Source organism: Heliconius melpomene, chromosome 19 (genome assembly GCF_056956725.1).
Source record: "Heliconius melpomene rosina isolate 202511_hmr_F chromosome 19, ASM5695672v1, whole genome shotgun sequence".
In the NCBI taxonomy this organism is placed as follows: domain Eukaryota; kingdom Metazoa; phylum Arthropoda; class Insecta; order Lepidoptera; family Nymphalidae; genus Heliconius; species Heliconius melpomene.
In genome coordinates this window covers 14,323,430-14,341,597 of record NC_140407.1, presented here as the reverse complement: position 1 = coordinate 14,341,597, position 18,168 = coordinate 14,323,430, and the positions used below count along the sequence as shown (strand labels likewise).

The window sequence follows — 18,168 nt, the reverse complement described above, 5'->3', positions numbered from 1 at the left end:
CTTTATGTTTGATAAGATTTAAGCTACTTGAACCTGATATGGGAACGTAGCGTTGCTGCTAATGTTTGCAGCACACGCGATATCATTTGGCCTTCTTCATTATATTTCTTGTCATAGAACCATAATTATAGCCACAAGAATTAATTATAGAGTAAAAAATATTAATAAACATTGTAAATCACTGACTTTGAATCAGTCACTATGTTTTGTGAGAATTAAAAATTTAATTGAACCAAAATATCCGTTAAAAAATAAAGCCGCCGTACGCCAACTAAGCGTAAAGTGGGGAACGGAGTGTTTTAACACTAGGCTCCCTCTGCCTACCCTTCTATATGCAGGATACAGCGTCAGGTTAAAAAAATTTGGAAATTAGAAGTTGGTAGCGAATCCAACGGAAAGAAACAACATTTTAAGCCGAATTCGAATGTATATTTTAAAGTTCCTAATTATCTCCTCTTTTTTTTCCCGCATAAGGGATGATTACAAGAGCCTCCTCCTTTTTTTTATTTCCACCTGAATTTGTCTTACTAAAGTTGGAAGTCATTGCTCCGAGTCATCTTACAACGATCTCAATCAAGGTTAGACATTATAGCCATACCACGATTGTCTTTAGTTATCTATTACAAAAATATAAATAATAAAATAATACCATTTCTATAATATAATTTAAATTTACCTAACCCTCATATATCTTTAATGAATGTGGAGAATGTCAGCATTTTTGTTTGTCGGGTGTCATAATCAAAATTATGTAGCGGGTTTTATGGAGTATAAATTGCTGTGTCGCCGATATTGATGTTTGCTTTCATTCTACGTCTAATATTGATTAATGAATTTTATATGAAAGTACTAAAATATTTATAATTTAATTATAAAATAATAGTTTTGTCCTCTTTTCGTTTTTCCGGGTGTACTAATTGTTGTCTAATTATAATTTCTTGGGGGAATGAGATATTTAATAACATTTTGATTTCTCGCTCTGGTAACGAGGCAAAGTACGGTGTTTAGTTCCGCCTTTGCACAGAATAGAAGTAAGTGTTAAGATATATCACTAGATTTCCAGATTCCCCCTGTCTATCCCGCTTTGTGAGGGATACAGCGTGAAGCTAAAAAAATAAAACGTCAAACATTTTCATGTTGAAACACTTGTATGAACATAGCATCTAGGCGGAAGTCGACGCACGTATTTCTAACACGTAGAGCACGTCCTATACTCCCAAATGGCATTTCGCTCACACCAAAATATATATTTCGTTGTATTATATTTCTTTTTAAAGGCTGTTTTCTATCTTTAATGTACGTATATGTAAAAATGGATGCCATTTTACTCTGCTAAGAAAGCTTCTTACTGCTTCAAAGTGCATGCTCTGAATTCATTTACAACTAGTGACCTGCTCGAGGCTTCGTCTGCCTTAACCACACAATTATTTATTTTCTCATTTGAATTAATACCGTAATCTAATAACATTATAATTTATATGTATAGAACGTGAAATTTCATAATATAGAAAGAATCTATAGATAAAGTAACCTTACAATTTAAAGGCAATCGTCTAATATTACGACATCTCTGTCAGTTTTTTTTTTATTAAAATAGCAGTCATAAACAAAATAAAAACGTTACGAGTTGCAAGAGCGACTCGGACTCATCCATCGGGGGTTCCGTACCAATTTTATTATTGTTGGTAACGGGAACTACAGCTTGTAAAACACATGACAAATATAAGTTTGCAGGCGTTTGCACTCATGAAATGAACTACAAATATAAGTTTGTTAAAATGTTTTACTATAATATAAACTACAAAGGATTGTAGACGTGGATATTTGATATTGATTTTAACTTGATACCTCCACGCTACTTTGACAGGTGTACAGACTAACAGACAGATAGACATCGACTAACGCCATACCGTGTTACACACAAGACAGTATCTGTTTCAGGAAACCAAGTGAATGTCGCTATAACTGCTTGCATAAGCCCATCACGCCAGCCTCCATGATGTTACCGACATCAGTTTCAGGTACCCGAAGTATCTTAACACTAGGTTCCCTCTGCCTACCTGCTATGTGCGGGATACAGCGTGAAGCTGATAATTTTTTTATCTTTATTCCATCATACAATATCTTTGTTACCAAGTAAATATGTTCGCTCTAATAAGCGAGTTCTTAGTCACTATGAAAATTTATAATAAGCAATTCAAATTTGATCTTTAAAAGTTTGTATATATCTACAAACATATAAATATAACATACATCATTATCGGGCCTACACAGAAATTATATAAAACAATGTATGTATGTATATACGCACAGCCCTCCTAATTTAACTATAAGCCTTTAAGTCAATTTTACTCATGGAGTAATTAATAAAGTTCACAAGAGGTGTACCTAAAGGTAATTGATTCGGGATGCTCCACAAAGGCGTGTCCCATTAATTTTGTTTAGCCCGCGCTCCCGCAAATAACGGGAATGTTGTTACAATAAAGCTAATTATACGTATAAATAAGCCTATGCTTGCTTGTGCGTCGGATTGCGACGAATTGTTTTGCTCAGATTTTTTTAAGGTTCTTACATTCAGAACTCTTGTTCTGAATTGATTATGTTATGTACAAGTTGTTTTTTTTTGGAAGATTAAACTAACTGGCAACCTAATATTAGGCCGCTCCGTTCCCATTAAGACAATTCAGTTCCCCAATTTCCGACGAATTCTGGTGGTATTGTGTGTCTAAGTTTTCTCCATTCCACAAACAATTCATATTTTTAAAATCTCCATGCCAAAGTTTAAATTTCAGCGGGCAGTAGTTTTAATAGGATAGGCTGTCAATCAGTCACTCAGTAACAAAGATTTTATTTACAATCATCTAATTTTGTACCCTAACTAGGATTCAAACCCATAACCGTTGCGCCCGTTCGTATATCGTTCAGTATATTCAAACAATGCATGGTAAGCGTAATTATAAATATTGTAACAATATTTGCCTATGTCGGAATCGATTATGCGTTCGTGACTCTAGCTAGTCGTAGTATAGGTAAAACATGAGGATTTAAAGAAATTTATGTTTTACGTTATATTAACATATTTTGTTGGCTCATGGCTCAGTTATTAGTGTGGTAATTAAACGCAACCATCACAATTTAGTAGCTTCGAAAGCCAATATGAACAAGTACTTAGATATGAATAAACTATATATAATTTTAGTATAGATTTAGATTTTGTTATAATTCCATTTAGTTATGCGATCCCTATATTTATTTTATTAATTTATTAGTTTAAAATAAATTAGCAACTTGCAGGTTGGATTCCCTGTCGAGGAATTGAAATATTCAATAATTTCATTTCTTCGCTTTGGTAAAGAGCCAAAGACCGGCGCTAAGATCCGCAACTCAACACGAAATGTCTCCAGAATTCAATGTAAGGTGCAGATTGGAAGTGTTTTGAGGAAATCGGAGTGTCTTAACACTAGGTTTCCAGATCACCTCTGCCTACCCTGCTATGTTAATAATGATTAGTTATTTTTACTAATTTCTCGCCGAAATAATAGTTATGTATGTGATTGAATGATGTTGTTAATCATAGAATAGTATTTTCCTTAAAAATATTTTTACCCTCGTTTTCTCACGGCCAGTCACAATTTGATTTCGTTTGTTTTGTCTTGTCACATCCTCTTCAATTAAAGAGTTCTTAGAAGTCGCTCTGCGAGTCCTTAATGAATTCTCTTATCAAAACACGAATTTCCATACACGTGTTGTAAATATTTGTACACATATTAAAATAATATAGGTACTATAATAATTTTAGCATGAGGTCTATTAGATATACCAAGAAAAATAATGTTGTTTTCATATATTTAGATACATTTTATACATAAAAGTTATGATATAAAATGGTATTTATTTTTTAATTTTACTTGATCTTTTAGCTATTCAATTTTATATTATTTACTAGAGGGACCGCGACATCGTTCACGTGAACTTATATCTGGTGCGTATTGTTTGTTTAATATTTATTAAATATTAAAAGCTGGTAAATCTAGTTTAAAAGCTTATCATCTTGAGGCCTTCTTAGGGTATTTCCAATTTCTTTATAATTCACCAGACCAGATCCAACTCCAATAAGAGTTTTAAATTATATTTTCCATATGATATTAAATAATTAAGTATTTAGTGAAAAAAAAGCCAATTTTCAAATCTATCGTAACCTTCAGGCCTGAAGGCGTATACTCATATTCTTCCTTATCATACGTTATCAACAAATTATTTTTTATTTCACATTTCACGATTCTAAAATATACGTAAAAAAATTTTTATGACTATCAGTTAAATAGTTTATACGGGAAAGACTAACAAACAAATTTGTTTTCTTATGTATAATATAATAAGAATGATACCTACTTGATAAAATATAAGTATTTGTCGATGAACGCCTTTAGGTAATACAGACTTCCATTAGATTTCATCTAACACCTAGGTGTTATGCCTAGGCAAGCGAGTAACTAATCTCTAATACCTGTACAGGTGGCCTAAATTTACATTCTCAATTTACCACTCTCCTATTTACTTTGTGTCTTTGTGAATTCTGTGTGAAATAACACGATTCACGTGCGGTTTGAACCGTGCTGTAGTATAAAGTAAATTTCTATAGATATACATTTAAATGTATTTAGGTATTTGGTTTTGAAGGCACTATTGCTTTTATGAATTCTTATCTTTTTCATTTATGGGTCATAATCAGAAAAGTGGACATTTTCGAATTCGTAACGTAACTGATAAGTAACAATACTGATGTTTGTTACGAAACTGATGACATAAGGCATTATACACAACAAAATAACGATATTATATGAATAAAACTATTGTTTTCTTTAATTTAATGAGACACAGATCAAAATTTTAAAGATTCAATCGTTGAATTATCAGATTATAAATGTAACAAGAAAACATAACAAAGTGACAATATTAACAATATAATAATGGTAGTTCGTAACGTAATAAACTTATATTTCTACTTAGAGATCACAAAGTTAATGATAAAATTAAATTAACTTTAAAATATATCAAAATTTGAGTCGTTATCACGGGAATTAAGTTTAATTCTTTGTAAGTGTTTATTCCGCATATCTTCATATTTAATAGAAGTGGTCTTTTTAAGACGTTCTCTATATCTTTTATGTGTTTCAGCATTTGACATAGGAGCCATGACCCTTACTGAAAATAAAAAATATTTATCAAAAAATAATAATGACAAAATCACAACTAATTTCAGGAAGAATAAAAAATAATTTTAACTAAATCGGTTCAGCTGTTTCTGAGATTAGCGTGCACAAACACATAGACAAACAAGCAAACAAGCAAAAAACTTAAAAATCATTATTTTTGGTTACTTTACGTTATGAAAAGTCACTAATAGTTATTTTCATATGCCAGCAATTTTTTTTTCTTATATACATTTCTTCCATATACAAGCACCGGTTTGATACAATTTTATTATAAACATATATAAGAAAACATTGGTACCGTAATTGTGAACTAGGCTTCATATTTTCTCAATTTCGTTACGTAACGAAATATAACGAATTTGAGAATGAAGTCTGAGACATTCTAACCTTTTTAAATATTTGCTCATAAGCCACGTGTTGCATGTGCAAGCACTGAAGTTCTTTTTTGAGATTTTGTAAAAAGAAGCAAATAACATAAAGAAGAAAACGAAATTATAGAATACTTACCAAAATAAAAGCCGTTTATAACCCTGAGATGTAATTTCACGCATTCCCTCTAAAACATTTGAACCCCTCAACTGCTGCGAGAACACTACTTGTTGTAGCTACGACAGCATTGACTTTTCGAATTATAATGCCACAACAAAAAATAATATTAAACACCATTCAAAATAATTGCGTTCATAATTTAATTGTACGTTATTAACCCTGAGTAAAAAAAGACAATATTTTGGGACAAATTTACTTAACTAATATATATTATTCATTAAATTATGTATCAATAAAAATAGTTCTATTTGATATTATACATAAAGTAAAGTAATATAAACATATCTGAAATCAAATAAAGCCATAAACATTCGTAACAAATCAATTCTTAAAAAGTAAAGTGATGAATGGGACACGAAAAATTGTATGGAAGCATTTTGAAAGGTTTTTTGCAACTAACAAAAAATACTATTATTTGCCATAATACATTAAAAATATTACAAAAATCTTTAAGTTAATAAATAAATTTATCGTTAATGGCAAAATATTTAAATTATCTTTAAAATTGTATTTTTAAAAGGCATTCAAAGTAGCGGGACAAGAAAAGACACAAAAAGTACTCTTTTTCTGATTATTATGACCCTTATAAACTATGGATAGACTCACTCATATATTGTTGTTTCATATATTTTTATTTCTATAACTTGAAAATATTTTCTGGACAGTAGTTATTTTAAAAGACTTTTTATTATATTTGCATAATCATAATCTTATTATTCTCTTTTAAGTTCACACATATGTTTTTTATATTTTAAATAAAACCGGTCAAGCGCGAGTCGAATCGCTAAATGGGGATTTTTAGGAATGCCAGCAACTTATAAAAGCTAACAAACATGTATGAAATTATCTTTAAACATAAATTTAAATTTTTCGGATTTTTCCTTTTTTAGTTCAGCAATTTAAAACTTCTTGACAAATTTCATAATATAGTTTCATACAAAATGTAGCAAAAACGATGTATAAATACTCGTATCTTTCATAACATTGACTAAGAAGCTTAATTTTATTTTCTATGCTTTAAGGACAATAGATCTGACTATTTAATATAACGAATAGCAAATGGTTTCAGTGTTTTCTTTTCAACTCTAAAAATGCTATTATTATTTAAAAATAATTTTCATGATCTATGCAAATATATATACCTTTCGATACTGAATCTCATCTAAAGACCTTTCTGCATTAGCCCCAGCACAACTGTACGTTTAGGGATTTCAGGCCTCTAGGCGAGTGGCGGTTAATGCCAGCTTACGGCATAATCCGTCTTGAATACTGCCATGTTTCCTTCCTTAATGGACCTCGTTGGAATGACATGTCAATTGTATTTGATTTTGATAAGTTTTCTTTTACTATTATTTATATCTCCAGATAGTATTTAGCAGGGTAGGCAGAGGGAAACTAATATTGAGGCCACTATTGTACTACCCACTTTTAACTTCAATTTTTCAACTTCAACTTTTTTCAACTTTTAGACATCGCGTGTTGGAACTTAACGTTTTGGCCTGTTATTGTTTGTACTATAAGGGATTTTGTAATTATTTGTGATATATTTTGTAAAAAAAATGAATAAAAATAAAAAAGTGGACTCTGCGATTGTGAGTGAATTAATAAGCCAAAAAAACTTTTACCATGTTTTCTCTGCATACATTTTCGAAATCCAACTGACATAATATTATTTCTATGAACACCTGCAGCCAACCTATTTAGATTTGGCAATGGACAAACAGTGGAGAAATATGATATTTGTCAGAGAGGGTCAAGGGAGGTATACTCGCGTGATGAGGGTTTTCATAGAAATATTTGGCGTTCAGTGGGTTACGTCGACGTTACAAAGCGCCTATTTCTGTATTAATTACGTCGGAATTTATTCAAATCATTCAATAAATTTTGAAATTATACACAAATTCTGAACATTATATGTCAATAATGCATTGACATCAGATACGTGCTCCGGAACAGTAATGATTGTGCAACCAGAGCGTTCACTCTTAACTCTCAACGGGCTGCCTTGACAGATTATCTATCTATTATATCTTACTTTATATTTTACTGTTTTCTAGAAAAATATATACGTACATAATACGCTAAATAAAAAAAATCAATAAGTAATAAATAGATTAAAAGTTAAAACCTCTTTTATTTTTTTTTAAATAAAATCCCATTAAAATTGGATATTCAAGAAAATACTCTTTCCAAAATGATTCCGTAATAATTTGAAACTGGCACTTTTCATCTTTTATTCGAACACTCAAACACTTACAACATCTGTCTCTCCTAAGTGACTTGTGATTGTTATTTCTCTTTGTTATATAAATAGTACTTGACTGAGATGAGGTAACATCGCCGATAGGGGATTCGGACGGACCTCTTCCCGAGTTTGTATAGTGAAATTAAAAACAACTAAGGAATTCGATCAAGATTTCAATGTAAAAATCTTAACGAAGTGTTAAGAATACAGATACTAGAATTTAAAAACTATATAAATATATCTTAATATAGAATAAAAAAAGGTTTTATTTATTTAGTCTCGATAGGCAATTATTTATTTAGCCTCGATGTTCAGCATGAAGGTGGCAATATTTTCAATGATTAATTTATTGATAGCAGTGTCCGATGAAACTGAAAACAGTGTTCTGATGACAATTACATTACATATTCTATTCAATATTTCTGTTGATCCCAAATACTTCCAGAATTCGGCGGAAAGTGGGGAACGGGAATGACTTAATGGGAACGAAATGTACACAATAAAATACCAGGTTTCCTCTGCTATGTGCGGAATACAGATAGAAGTTAAAAAAGAAATATCTAAGAAGAAATGGACCGCGTAATTAAATTATGATATTACGCACTTTTTAATTTAATCAGAGGAAGATGAGATGGGAGAGGCAGATTAACTGATCATAAGGAAAAATATTTTGTGAGCTTCGTTATTTCGTTGGCATATATTGTATGACTTTTTTACGTCGAATTATTAAAAGTGGCCGTGGCGTAAAAGCAGTATTATGGCCTAGTATTCCTGAATGTAACGTGTGACGGTTTTGGGTTCGATTTCAACTTTGGGGAACGGATGTTTTTAAAAAGAACAGAATGCAAGGTTTTAAAATTCAATAGAAAATGGGGAACGGATTGTCTTAGAATTAGATTCCGTCTACACATAACAGTCTCGTAGAAATCAGAAAAAAAATTAGCCGTATTTAATCTTTTAAGAGTTGAACTCACTACCATCTAGTCAAAAACGTATTCCTGTCTGCTTGACCATTTAACTTATTTGTTATAAAAAATACGATGTAGTGGAAAAATCGTTGTTTGAAAAATATGGAATCTGTTCATTCTCAAATTTCCAATACAAAAAGTTTTAAAAGTTTTTCTTATCACATTGAACTGAGTTGAAAAATATATATTTTTCGACTTTTTTTAATGTATCAAACTTTTTGGATATACATATACAAAAAATATAGATCAGATGCATTTGCCTTCTCTCGTTAACTAATGGTTTAAGTCCTAAGGGTATATGCAAGTACATGTACTTCGTTAATTTAGAAATGTCAAATGTGCGGTGTATTTTTTCATATGAATGTCTAAAAAAATAATAAAATTACATACAATTTGTTTCTTAATGCTATTCATTAAAGTACAATAATGACCGCTATTGACTTTTAACTCTATCAGCAGATTTTGTTACTAAAGTTTTTTTTAGCTTCACGCTATATCCATAGGCAAATGGAACCTAGTGTTAAGATATTCCGTTTCCATTTTTCACAGAATTCTGGTGGCTCGGCACCAGAGCGAAAAATGAAAATATTTAATGTTTCATTTACTCGAGTGGAAATCGAACTCACAACCTATCGTATTTACAATCACTAGCTTATGCCTGAAGACTGGCATCAAGATACAAGTTCTGAGATGCTTAATTGTTTTCAATATCATCTCATTGTATTGTTATAGCGCCGTACCAACTAGTTTATCACGAGAGTAACATGATAATTACTTCATAAAGCGACTACGTTCCCAAGGTCGTGCATAAATATTAACCCTGTCAACCCTTCTAATAGTGAACCCTACAACGAAGATTTCTGAGACATATTAAGCAAGATACATTCATATGTCCCGTTTACACTATGTTTACATTAAAATATAAAAGACAGTATTTAAATTTAAATTATATTTGAAATTCAAACATGGACGGAAAATGATAAAAGGGGTATGCATCCTTATAGTTTCCTTCAATACATATAAAATAAAATGCAGCTGTCACTATTGCATAATGCATCACGCTGTTTTTTCAGCTTCACGCTGTATTCCACATGTAGCGTGTTAACCAAAGAAGCCAAATATTGAGACATTCCACCCTCCACTTTCCACCTAATTCTAGAGGCATTGCGTGCACTAAATACCGTAGTTTTGCCTCGACACCAGAGCGAAGAAATGAAAATATTAAATATTTAATTTCCTCGAGTGGGAATCTAACCACAACCAGCCAACTGGCCTCAATATATTTTCAAAGTAAAAATTAGATTTCTTTCAAACCGAAAATTAATTAAAAATGTATGTAAAACCTAAAATGTAAACAGGATACGAATTAAGAGTAAACGTGTGGGACACGAGTCGGGAATTATTGGAAATAGTTTGTTGATATAATGACTTTAGAACTAAATTAGTTAAGTTTTTATAGCTTAACATTACACGAACTTGTAGAACTTGACAATCATATTTTATAGTTAATACTGCATTAATTATTTGTTCTGACATTTACTTGATAAATTAGCACCCCGCCTTGACATTAAACATACTCGTACTAAAAATGTAGTTGGTATGCTATTGACTCCAGTGGCCTCTAGAGTCTGGTGGGAAGTCTGGCTTGGTCACCTTTTTACAGACGCCAAAAAAAAACCATTAGGTTCCCTCTGCCTACCCTGCTGTGTGCGGGATACAGCGTGAAGCTGATTTAATTTTAAATATATAAATATTACAATATTATATAACATTTCTACATAAAAAAACAATTCTTGATCGTCTTTGCCTAACAAAACAAAAATGGTTTAATAATAACGAGAAAATATAGAGCTCATAGAATCAGATAACAAGGGACTCATAATTTATCTAACATTTATATAAGAATATCAATTTGCTATGTGTTTATTCCAATATCGTACAATTTTCTAAGAACATAGAAGATAAATAACAATTCTGCCATATTAATTTAAATAAAGTTAATTAATTTCCGAAATCCTGAAACTTCTGTTTTGCCCATTATACAGGATGTCCCAGGAGTCAACGATAAGACAAAAACAGATGATAGACCAAGTGGTGACAGTTATGAGAAAAATATAAAAAAAAAATCTTTGTCATGTAGTTTTCACAGTATAAGTCTTGCCTGGGCTCTCTTGACTTGGTCTATCACATGTTTTCGTCTTATAGTTGACTCCTGGGACATCCTGTATATATTGTTTTGTTTCCCACATAAAGCAAGTTAGACAGAGAAAACCTAGTGTTAAGACACTCTGTACTCCATATATAAATATAGTTATAAAAACCAATATGCTCCTTCAAATAGATTATTTATTCTTATATTTGTATAGGATTATCATTACACTCGCGTTGCTTACTTTGGGTTCTAATATACACTTTATCTCTTAATTTATGGCGGTCTTCGGATACAAGGGGCATTGTGCCTCCATCCAATATATAAAACATATAGTTATTGTAATTCTGTATATACACATAAGATTATTTTAGTAAGTAAATGGGGTAATTTTTTTAGTACATGTTTTTTTGTAGTCAGTCTTTCACGCTACAGATTGTGGGTTCGATTCCCACTCGAAGGAATGAAACATATAATATTTTCATTTTCTCGCTCTAGTAACGAGGTAAATTCGGCGGAAAGTGGAATATGAAAGTGCCTTAATAAGAACGGAATGTTCAAAACGGCACTAGGTTCCCAAGTTTTCTCACTAGGTTCCCAAGTTTTCTCAGAAGTTTTATTAGTTTATGTGAAAGTTGCAGAATTAACCCATTTTATTACATGCATATACATAAAGATTATATTAAGATTTTAAATTAGTGGTTAAAGAGATATTTTTGTCAACAGTCCAAAGCATGGAAGACGTGTGGGTTGAACTGAGAGCACCACGATTTGTTGTGCACGGTCATAGCGCAACCCTGCGGTGTGAACACAATGTCGACCCTCAGACGTTATATAAGGTACGTATTTATATAATAAACTAGCGGCCCGCTCGCGGTTTCACCCGCGTGAGCTATGTTATTATTAATTGCTGTCTCCATGACGTCCTAGTGACGTCTATGCAAAATTTGAGACTCCTAGCATTTGTAGTAATGAAGTTTCATACAAACTTTCGACCCCAAAAACAATCCCTTAGAAGTCGAATATTGCAAATTCCCGTCTTAGCGAGTACCTATGTCCTATAAGTAACTCCTATACAAAATTTGAGATTCCTAGCACTTGTAGTTTCTGAGATTTCGTGATGAGTGAGTGACCTTTCGATTTTATATATATAGATAGATAGATTATATATTTCTTATATAAGGATATTTCTCATATTTGAGAAAATAGAAAGTGGAACTACAACATGTATTCAAGAAACAATGTTAATAAATATACCTTGAATATAAAAAAAAATTAAGACAATTACATAGTTTACAGAAATTATGAACATTACGCACTTTTCGGTGGAAAGTGGGGGACGGAGTGTCTTAACACTAGGTTCTCTTTGCCTAAAAATTAAATTTAGCAAAAATCTAAACAGAAGAAAATCAAAGACCTCGCAGAATTTGGTTTTGGATTTATTCGCGAATTCTTTTGATTTCATTCGTATATTAACAAAATAATTTTACATTTAATTTTTAACGATGCTCCAAATATAAGCACAAATTTTAGCTCTATATGAAATATTGCTTACTACAGAAAAGGTACGCTCATATTTTTAATAAGGCTCCTAGTTAAAAATCATTTCAAGGATATCTTCTTTATATAAATACTCTACCTCTATTTATACTTGCATACTTACTTATTATAGTTAACAAATATTTAAGTCCAAACAACAACGACGCTGTTGTCTCGATTGTGCAAACTACTACTGGTTTAGAAAAACAACGTTAAATTTACTAGAAAGTAGCAACCATTCGACCTGGCAGATTCAATTAGTGTCCACAGATTGGGCCTTGTGCACACTAATGAAGATAGAAGTTACTGTCGATAGCGCCGAGATCCTTGTTCTGGGAAACTCTCTTCTTTAACGGATTGTAATTGTATAATTCCTTCTTTTCCAGTTCATCAATTAGACAGAGTAGCATATATTAATGCATTGATTGCTTAATTAGTAAATTAAACATTCATTTTAATATATAATTTAATTTTTTTCTATATTTTAATTTTTCTATTGGTTGTTAGTATTCCTCAGTTAAAAGTATGAATCTCTTTTTATCCAAATTGAATATTAAAAGATTTTAAAGTTATTTTAGTTAGTTAAAGGATTTAAAATATATCAATATCTATTGTTAAATTTATACCATACCTAAAAATTATCCGTAAGTATAATTACTACTAAGGGACGAACATGTGGAACATCTTACTTTTATTATCCTTTTATAGCAAAGTAATATAAAATTTAAACGCTTAATTAAAAACTATCAACTAAAAGTTACTTGTATCTTTCGCTTATAAGCAACAATGTCTATAAAACTTGAGCTAAAGTTCAAACGTTACTTCGTCCGTAGAGAATAAAATAAGTAATACAAATGCCATAAACGGTATCGGTGGAGCGAGATAAGCGGAAAGCGAAATACCTGTCAGAGTCAGTTCGTAGAGACCGTAGCTTTCGTAGCTTTCGTAGCTAAGTTAAATATTATCATGTTATTAAATATTAATGTTATTGTAAGAATAATACTGACGTATTTGTGTATTAGTTCAGTTTAGTTCTTTAATTATGGTGTTCTGAGCGTGCCAGTCGAGCACAAAATCACTTCGCCCATGTCACGTTGTATGTAAAAAAGTGATAATATGTACATACATAACCAATGCATAATTTTTCACATTTTTTATTGAGATATTCAGTCAAAAAAATATTTTCCGAAAAAAGTATGAGAACCCTAGCATATATAATATTAAAATTTAGAGTACTCTTTATAGTAAATGGTGATATTTCTTCGTGCTTTACGTTTAGCTACTGATAATGGCATTATCATAGAGACACTGGTTAAGATAATGGAAAGAAGTATTTGAACAATAAGTTATGTCTATTCTAGTTAAATAGTTGATGTTGTTGTTGTTGTTCTTTGTCTATGGCGTTCCAAGCGTGCCAGTTCAGCACTAATCACTTCGCCAATGTCACCTAGAATGGAGAACACACAAAATTCAAATTCTTTTAGTTAATATGTTACCTTTATCATATTATGACACACATAGAATGATTGTTATCATATTATGACAGCGTCAAACGAAAATAAATATAAAAGTAAATTTAATAACTTTCATCAAAAACTACCCGATAGCCCATTTCATTTCGATACATGATATTTTTGAAAGGACATGTATTTCCAATTTCAATCTTTAGTGAAAATCATTAAACTGAGTAAAATATACGCGACAATTTTATGTCAAGTTAATTAAAAAGTCTATCTGAGGCAATTCGCGGGAAATGTCGAAACAGAAACTGCAAACGTTCAGAGTGACGGCAAAGTTCATTTATTTTTAAAGCGACCGCCTGATAGTTTTTTTAATAAACCAAATTAAAGTTGTTTGAAACAATGCAATAACGAAACACTAAAATCTGTTCGAAATAGAATTTTAGAATGATTTCTGTATTGGTTTATTCATTTCATAAATACATATAAGGCTAGTCCAGTCGTGGCTCACAAGTGTATGGACTGTAAACGTGGTTAGTGTGGGTTCAATTCCCACTCGAGGAAATTAAATAATTATTTAATTTTAAGTAGTATTTAATGTATTTCTTTAAGAAAACTAATGAACGACTGTGGCCCAGATGTGGCACAGAGGCAAAAGCGTCCGACTGTAAACGCGACGGTTCTAGGTTCGATTCCCATTCGGGAGAATGTACCTTTCATATATTCCACGTTCTGTTAACACATCAGGTAATGTCTTAAGAATTTGAAAATAGAGGGAAACGAAGCTTAATGAAGAGCGGACTGTCTTAATGCGTGATGCAACGTGAAGCTATAAAAAAATAATAAATAATGCACGAACACTTACTTTAGGTAATACAATATATATTGATCGTATACAATATGAGTATCGAGAGATGTGTGCTGTCAGTTCATACGGATTGCCTGCTTGTGCATATTTTAACAGCAGGGATCGGAGTTTTATGGTTTGTGTGCGCAGCTTTTTTGTATATTGCGAAAATCCCTTTTACGTTTCACACGGCTGTCGTATATTACGTAGGTACTAGTACTAGCTGTTATATTGAATTGAAATATTATCGATCAAAGATTCTACTTTTTATTGCTTTTGAACTTCCGTTACTCAAAAGAAAAAAATATCTTTATATAAATAATTTTGATGTCTGACAAGTCTGTATACCTGACAAGATCATTGTTCTCTAAATCGTGTGGAGATCAAAATGTATAGGATAATTTTTGTGGGCTTCGAATCATGAAATTTGGCAAGATTTGGTAAAGGAAAATTCTGCAATCTATCTACGAAAAAATAAATATAAACTACTATAAATATAAACTATAAATATAAACACGTATTTATTTAATAGAAGATAAATCTATACGCCCGAAAATTAAAGCTTGTCAACTTTTAAAAGTCGCGTTTCCGTGAACGGAATCATTAAATTAGTACGGAACCGTCAGTGGCCGTGTCCGATTCGCTTGACTATAAAAATCTATATAAGTGCTAAAATACACATGTTCCCGGTGGTAAGAACGAACCCATTCGGGAACAGCTCCAACTGCCCCATGTCTAAGATAGTATTATTTATGTTATTCCGTTCCTATCTCAATAGCAACAGTAAAAAACTATTAGATATTGGCAGGAAGAAGGATCTCTGTACTACATAATTATAGGTATTGCATTACTTACTAAAGGATTACAACATCATTATATTATATAGAAAATTGCCCGTATTCCAGAAACGTAAATAGGCCTCTAGAGTAAAACGATGAATATGAATATTGAATACATATTACGTAACCGTAGAGACTCGTGCTTTTATATGAAATTATTATTTTTTCATATATCTTCCTTTAAAACAATTAATAAATAAATGAAAATAACTATAATTTAAATAAAATCAAGCGACTTTAATATATATATATCAATCACTAGAACTCTGGAAACCTACAAAAGAAATTCTTATAAATCGTAAGTTGTTCCCTAAGTTAGAGAATATACGTCATTTAATTGTAAAAGGATTGTTTTGACTTAGACATGGCTTTTAGTTTCCGAGAAAATTCAGGGCAAACATACAAACACTTAAGATTTAACCCACGTACGTTTACAACTAAATACATTTTTGTTCTCAGCTCTATCCCACACATATCAGGGTAGGCAGACAAAACCTGGGAACCTGTGTGTGTTGAGTGGCAGACCTCAACGCCACGCTTTGCCTCGTTAAAAGGAAAGGAAATGAAAATATGAAATATTTCAGTTCCTCGAGTGGGAGTAGAATCCACAACAGCCACACACTTTTGCCCCTGCGCCACGACTGGCCTAATTTAATTAGAATTATTAATTAAATCGTTTTTATTAATTATATACCTTTTACAGGTGGTGTTCTTTAAGAGCGGTCATCGTATCATGCAGTATGTACAGGGTCGAGATCCCCCCTTCGAGCTTTACAATTTTACTGGCGCGGATATCAATGTGAGTAGAAAACTATTTTATAAGTAAAACTAGATTCAAAGAAAAAATAATAAAATTCTTTTTTCTTTCAGCTTAAAGACAGAGGGAATCTAGTGATAAAACACTCCGTTTCTAACTTTTCAACAAATCAAGGCTGAGCCTGATGAGCGGCGGAACTCTACACCGCACTTTTTGCCATGGTGCTAGAGTAAAGAAATTAAAATATTAATAAATAATAACTCATTCACTCGAGTGGGAATCGAATCCACAACCGTCGCGTTACAGTTACACGCTTGTGCTCCTACGCCACTACGACCTCTATTTATACTGTCCGTATTATTATAATAAAATAAATATTTAATATTAAACTTTCGCTATGCGATGTTCCTCTCTAAAATAATTTACTGAATAGTAAGTTCTTAGTACAAAAGAAACTTTGAAAGCTAACACTATTTAGAATTACAAAATGCAAAAACCCACAGCGAAAGCTCCCTTCCTCTCGAAGTTCCCTGAAACTGTTCCTTGTAACTCAATGAGAAGTTGTTCGATACTCATCAATATTCATAAATTGGATTACAAATATTTAAAATCTAATATCCGGTATAAACAATATAAAGTATCAAACTTTTGACTTTTGTACTTTTTTATTTTACTTCAAAAGTACAAATCACCTATTTCTTTTAGACATTTTTATTTTCTTTAATGTTTTATGCTATAAGATGAAGTAAAATATTTTATAATAAATATCTATAGATAACTTTTTTTGTTATAATATAAAATAAGTAAACTTGGAAAATAAAAATGTTAAATATATCATTTCCTCGAGTGGGAACCGAACCCACAGCCTGTCGCAATCCAGTCAGACGATTGACCTCAACTAAAAATATATTAAAATAAACATGTATCGCTAAAATGTATAAAAATACAAAAGAACCACATATATGTAACGGCGTTAAATTCACCTTAGCAGTGATAATGGATATAATATTTTATTTAATACCGTTTCAATTTTCTGAACGTGCCACTGTGTCACCGTTTGAAGAAAGTCCTACCCTTTTCTTATACAGTTTTCATTCTTCATTCTTCATTTTTCATCTTCTTCATTTCGTGCCAGAATAATTTACCCAATTTTAAATTTTAATCTACATTAAACACATAATAAAAACTTTTTGACTACATTTTATCTCAGCAATTACATACAAAGATATCTCTTATCTATATACTATCTCAGCCCACGTTGATATTGGACCGAGTCCAGACAACCTAAAGTATAGGAGTATAAGGGAATCACGAATCCCCTGACCCATAACCGTCACGGATCGAAAATTGCCCGTAAAACTTTGTATCTCTAAATCTATAGATATAGGAGTTAGTTTGCTCTTTCACTAAAAATAACTAGCACATCGTTCAATACTGATAAATAAATAAATAATATATATTTTTTGATATAACTTGAGTGGTTTATGTAATATTTGAAATGGGTCTTACAATAATATACGACAATCTTAAATTTGCTTCTTTAGTGCTATGTTGCTCTTTTCATATATTTTTCATTGAATCTAGTTTATATCGATTTTT

The 18,168-nt window shown here is 31.4% G+C and overlaps 2 protein-coding genes across 2 annotated transcripts in view; one reads left to right on the top strand and one right to left on the bottom strand.

The window, feature by feature from the left end:
- LOC146528968 (uncharacterized) overlaps positions 1–18,168 on the bottom strand; it is a 107,720-nt gene that overhangs the window by 46,956 nt on the left and 42,596 nt on the right. The gene's annotated exons all lie outside the window — the stretch shown is intronic.
- Positions 1–18,168, top strand: part of LOC146528969 (uncharacterized) — a 66,361-nt gene that overhangs the window by 35,249 nt on the left and 12,944 nt on the right. Inside the window, exons 3-4 of the mRNA XM_085203284.1 lie at positions 11,854–11,966; positions 16,516–16,611. Of these exons, the coding sequence (XP_085059410.1) occupies positions 11,854–11,966; positions 16,516–16,611 (209 nt within the window). The remainder of the gene's footprint in view (positions 1–11,853; positions 11,967–16,515; positions 16,612–18,168) is intronic.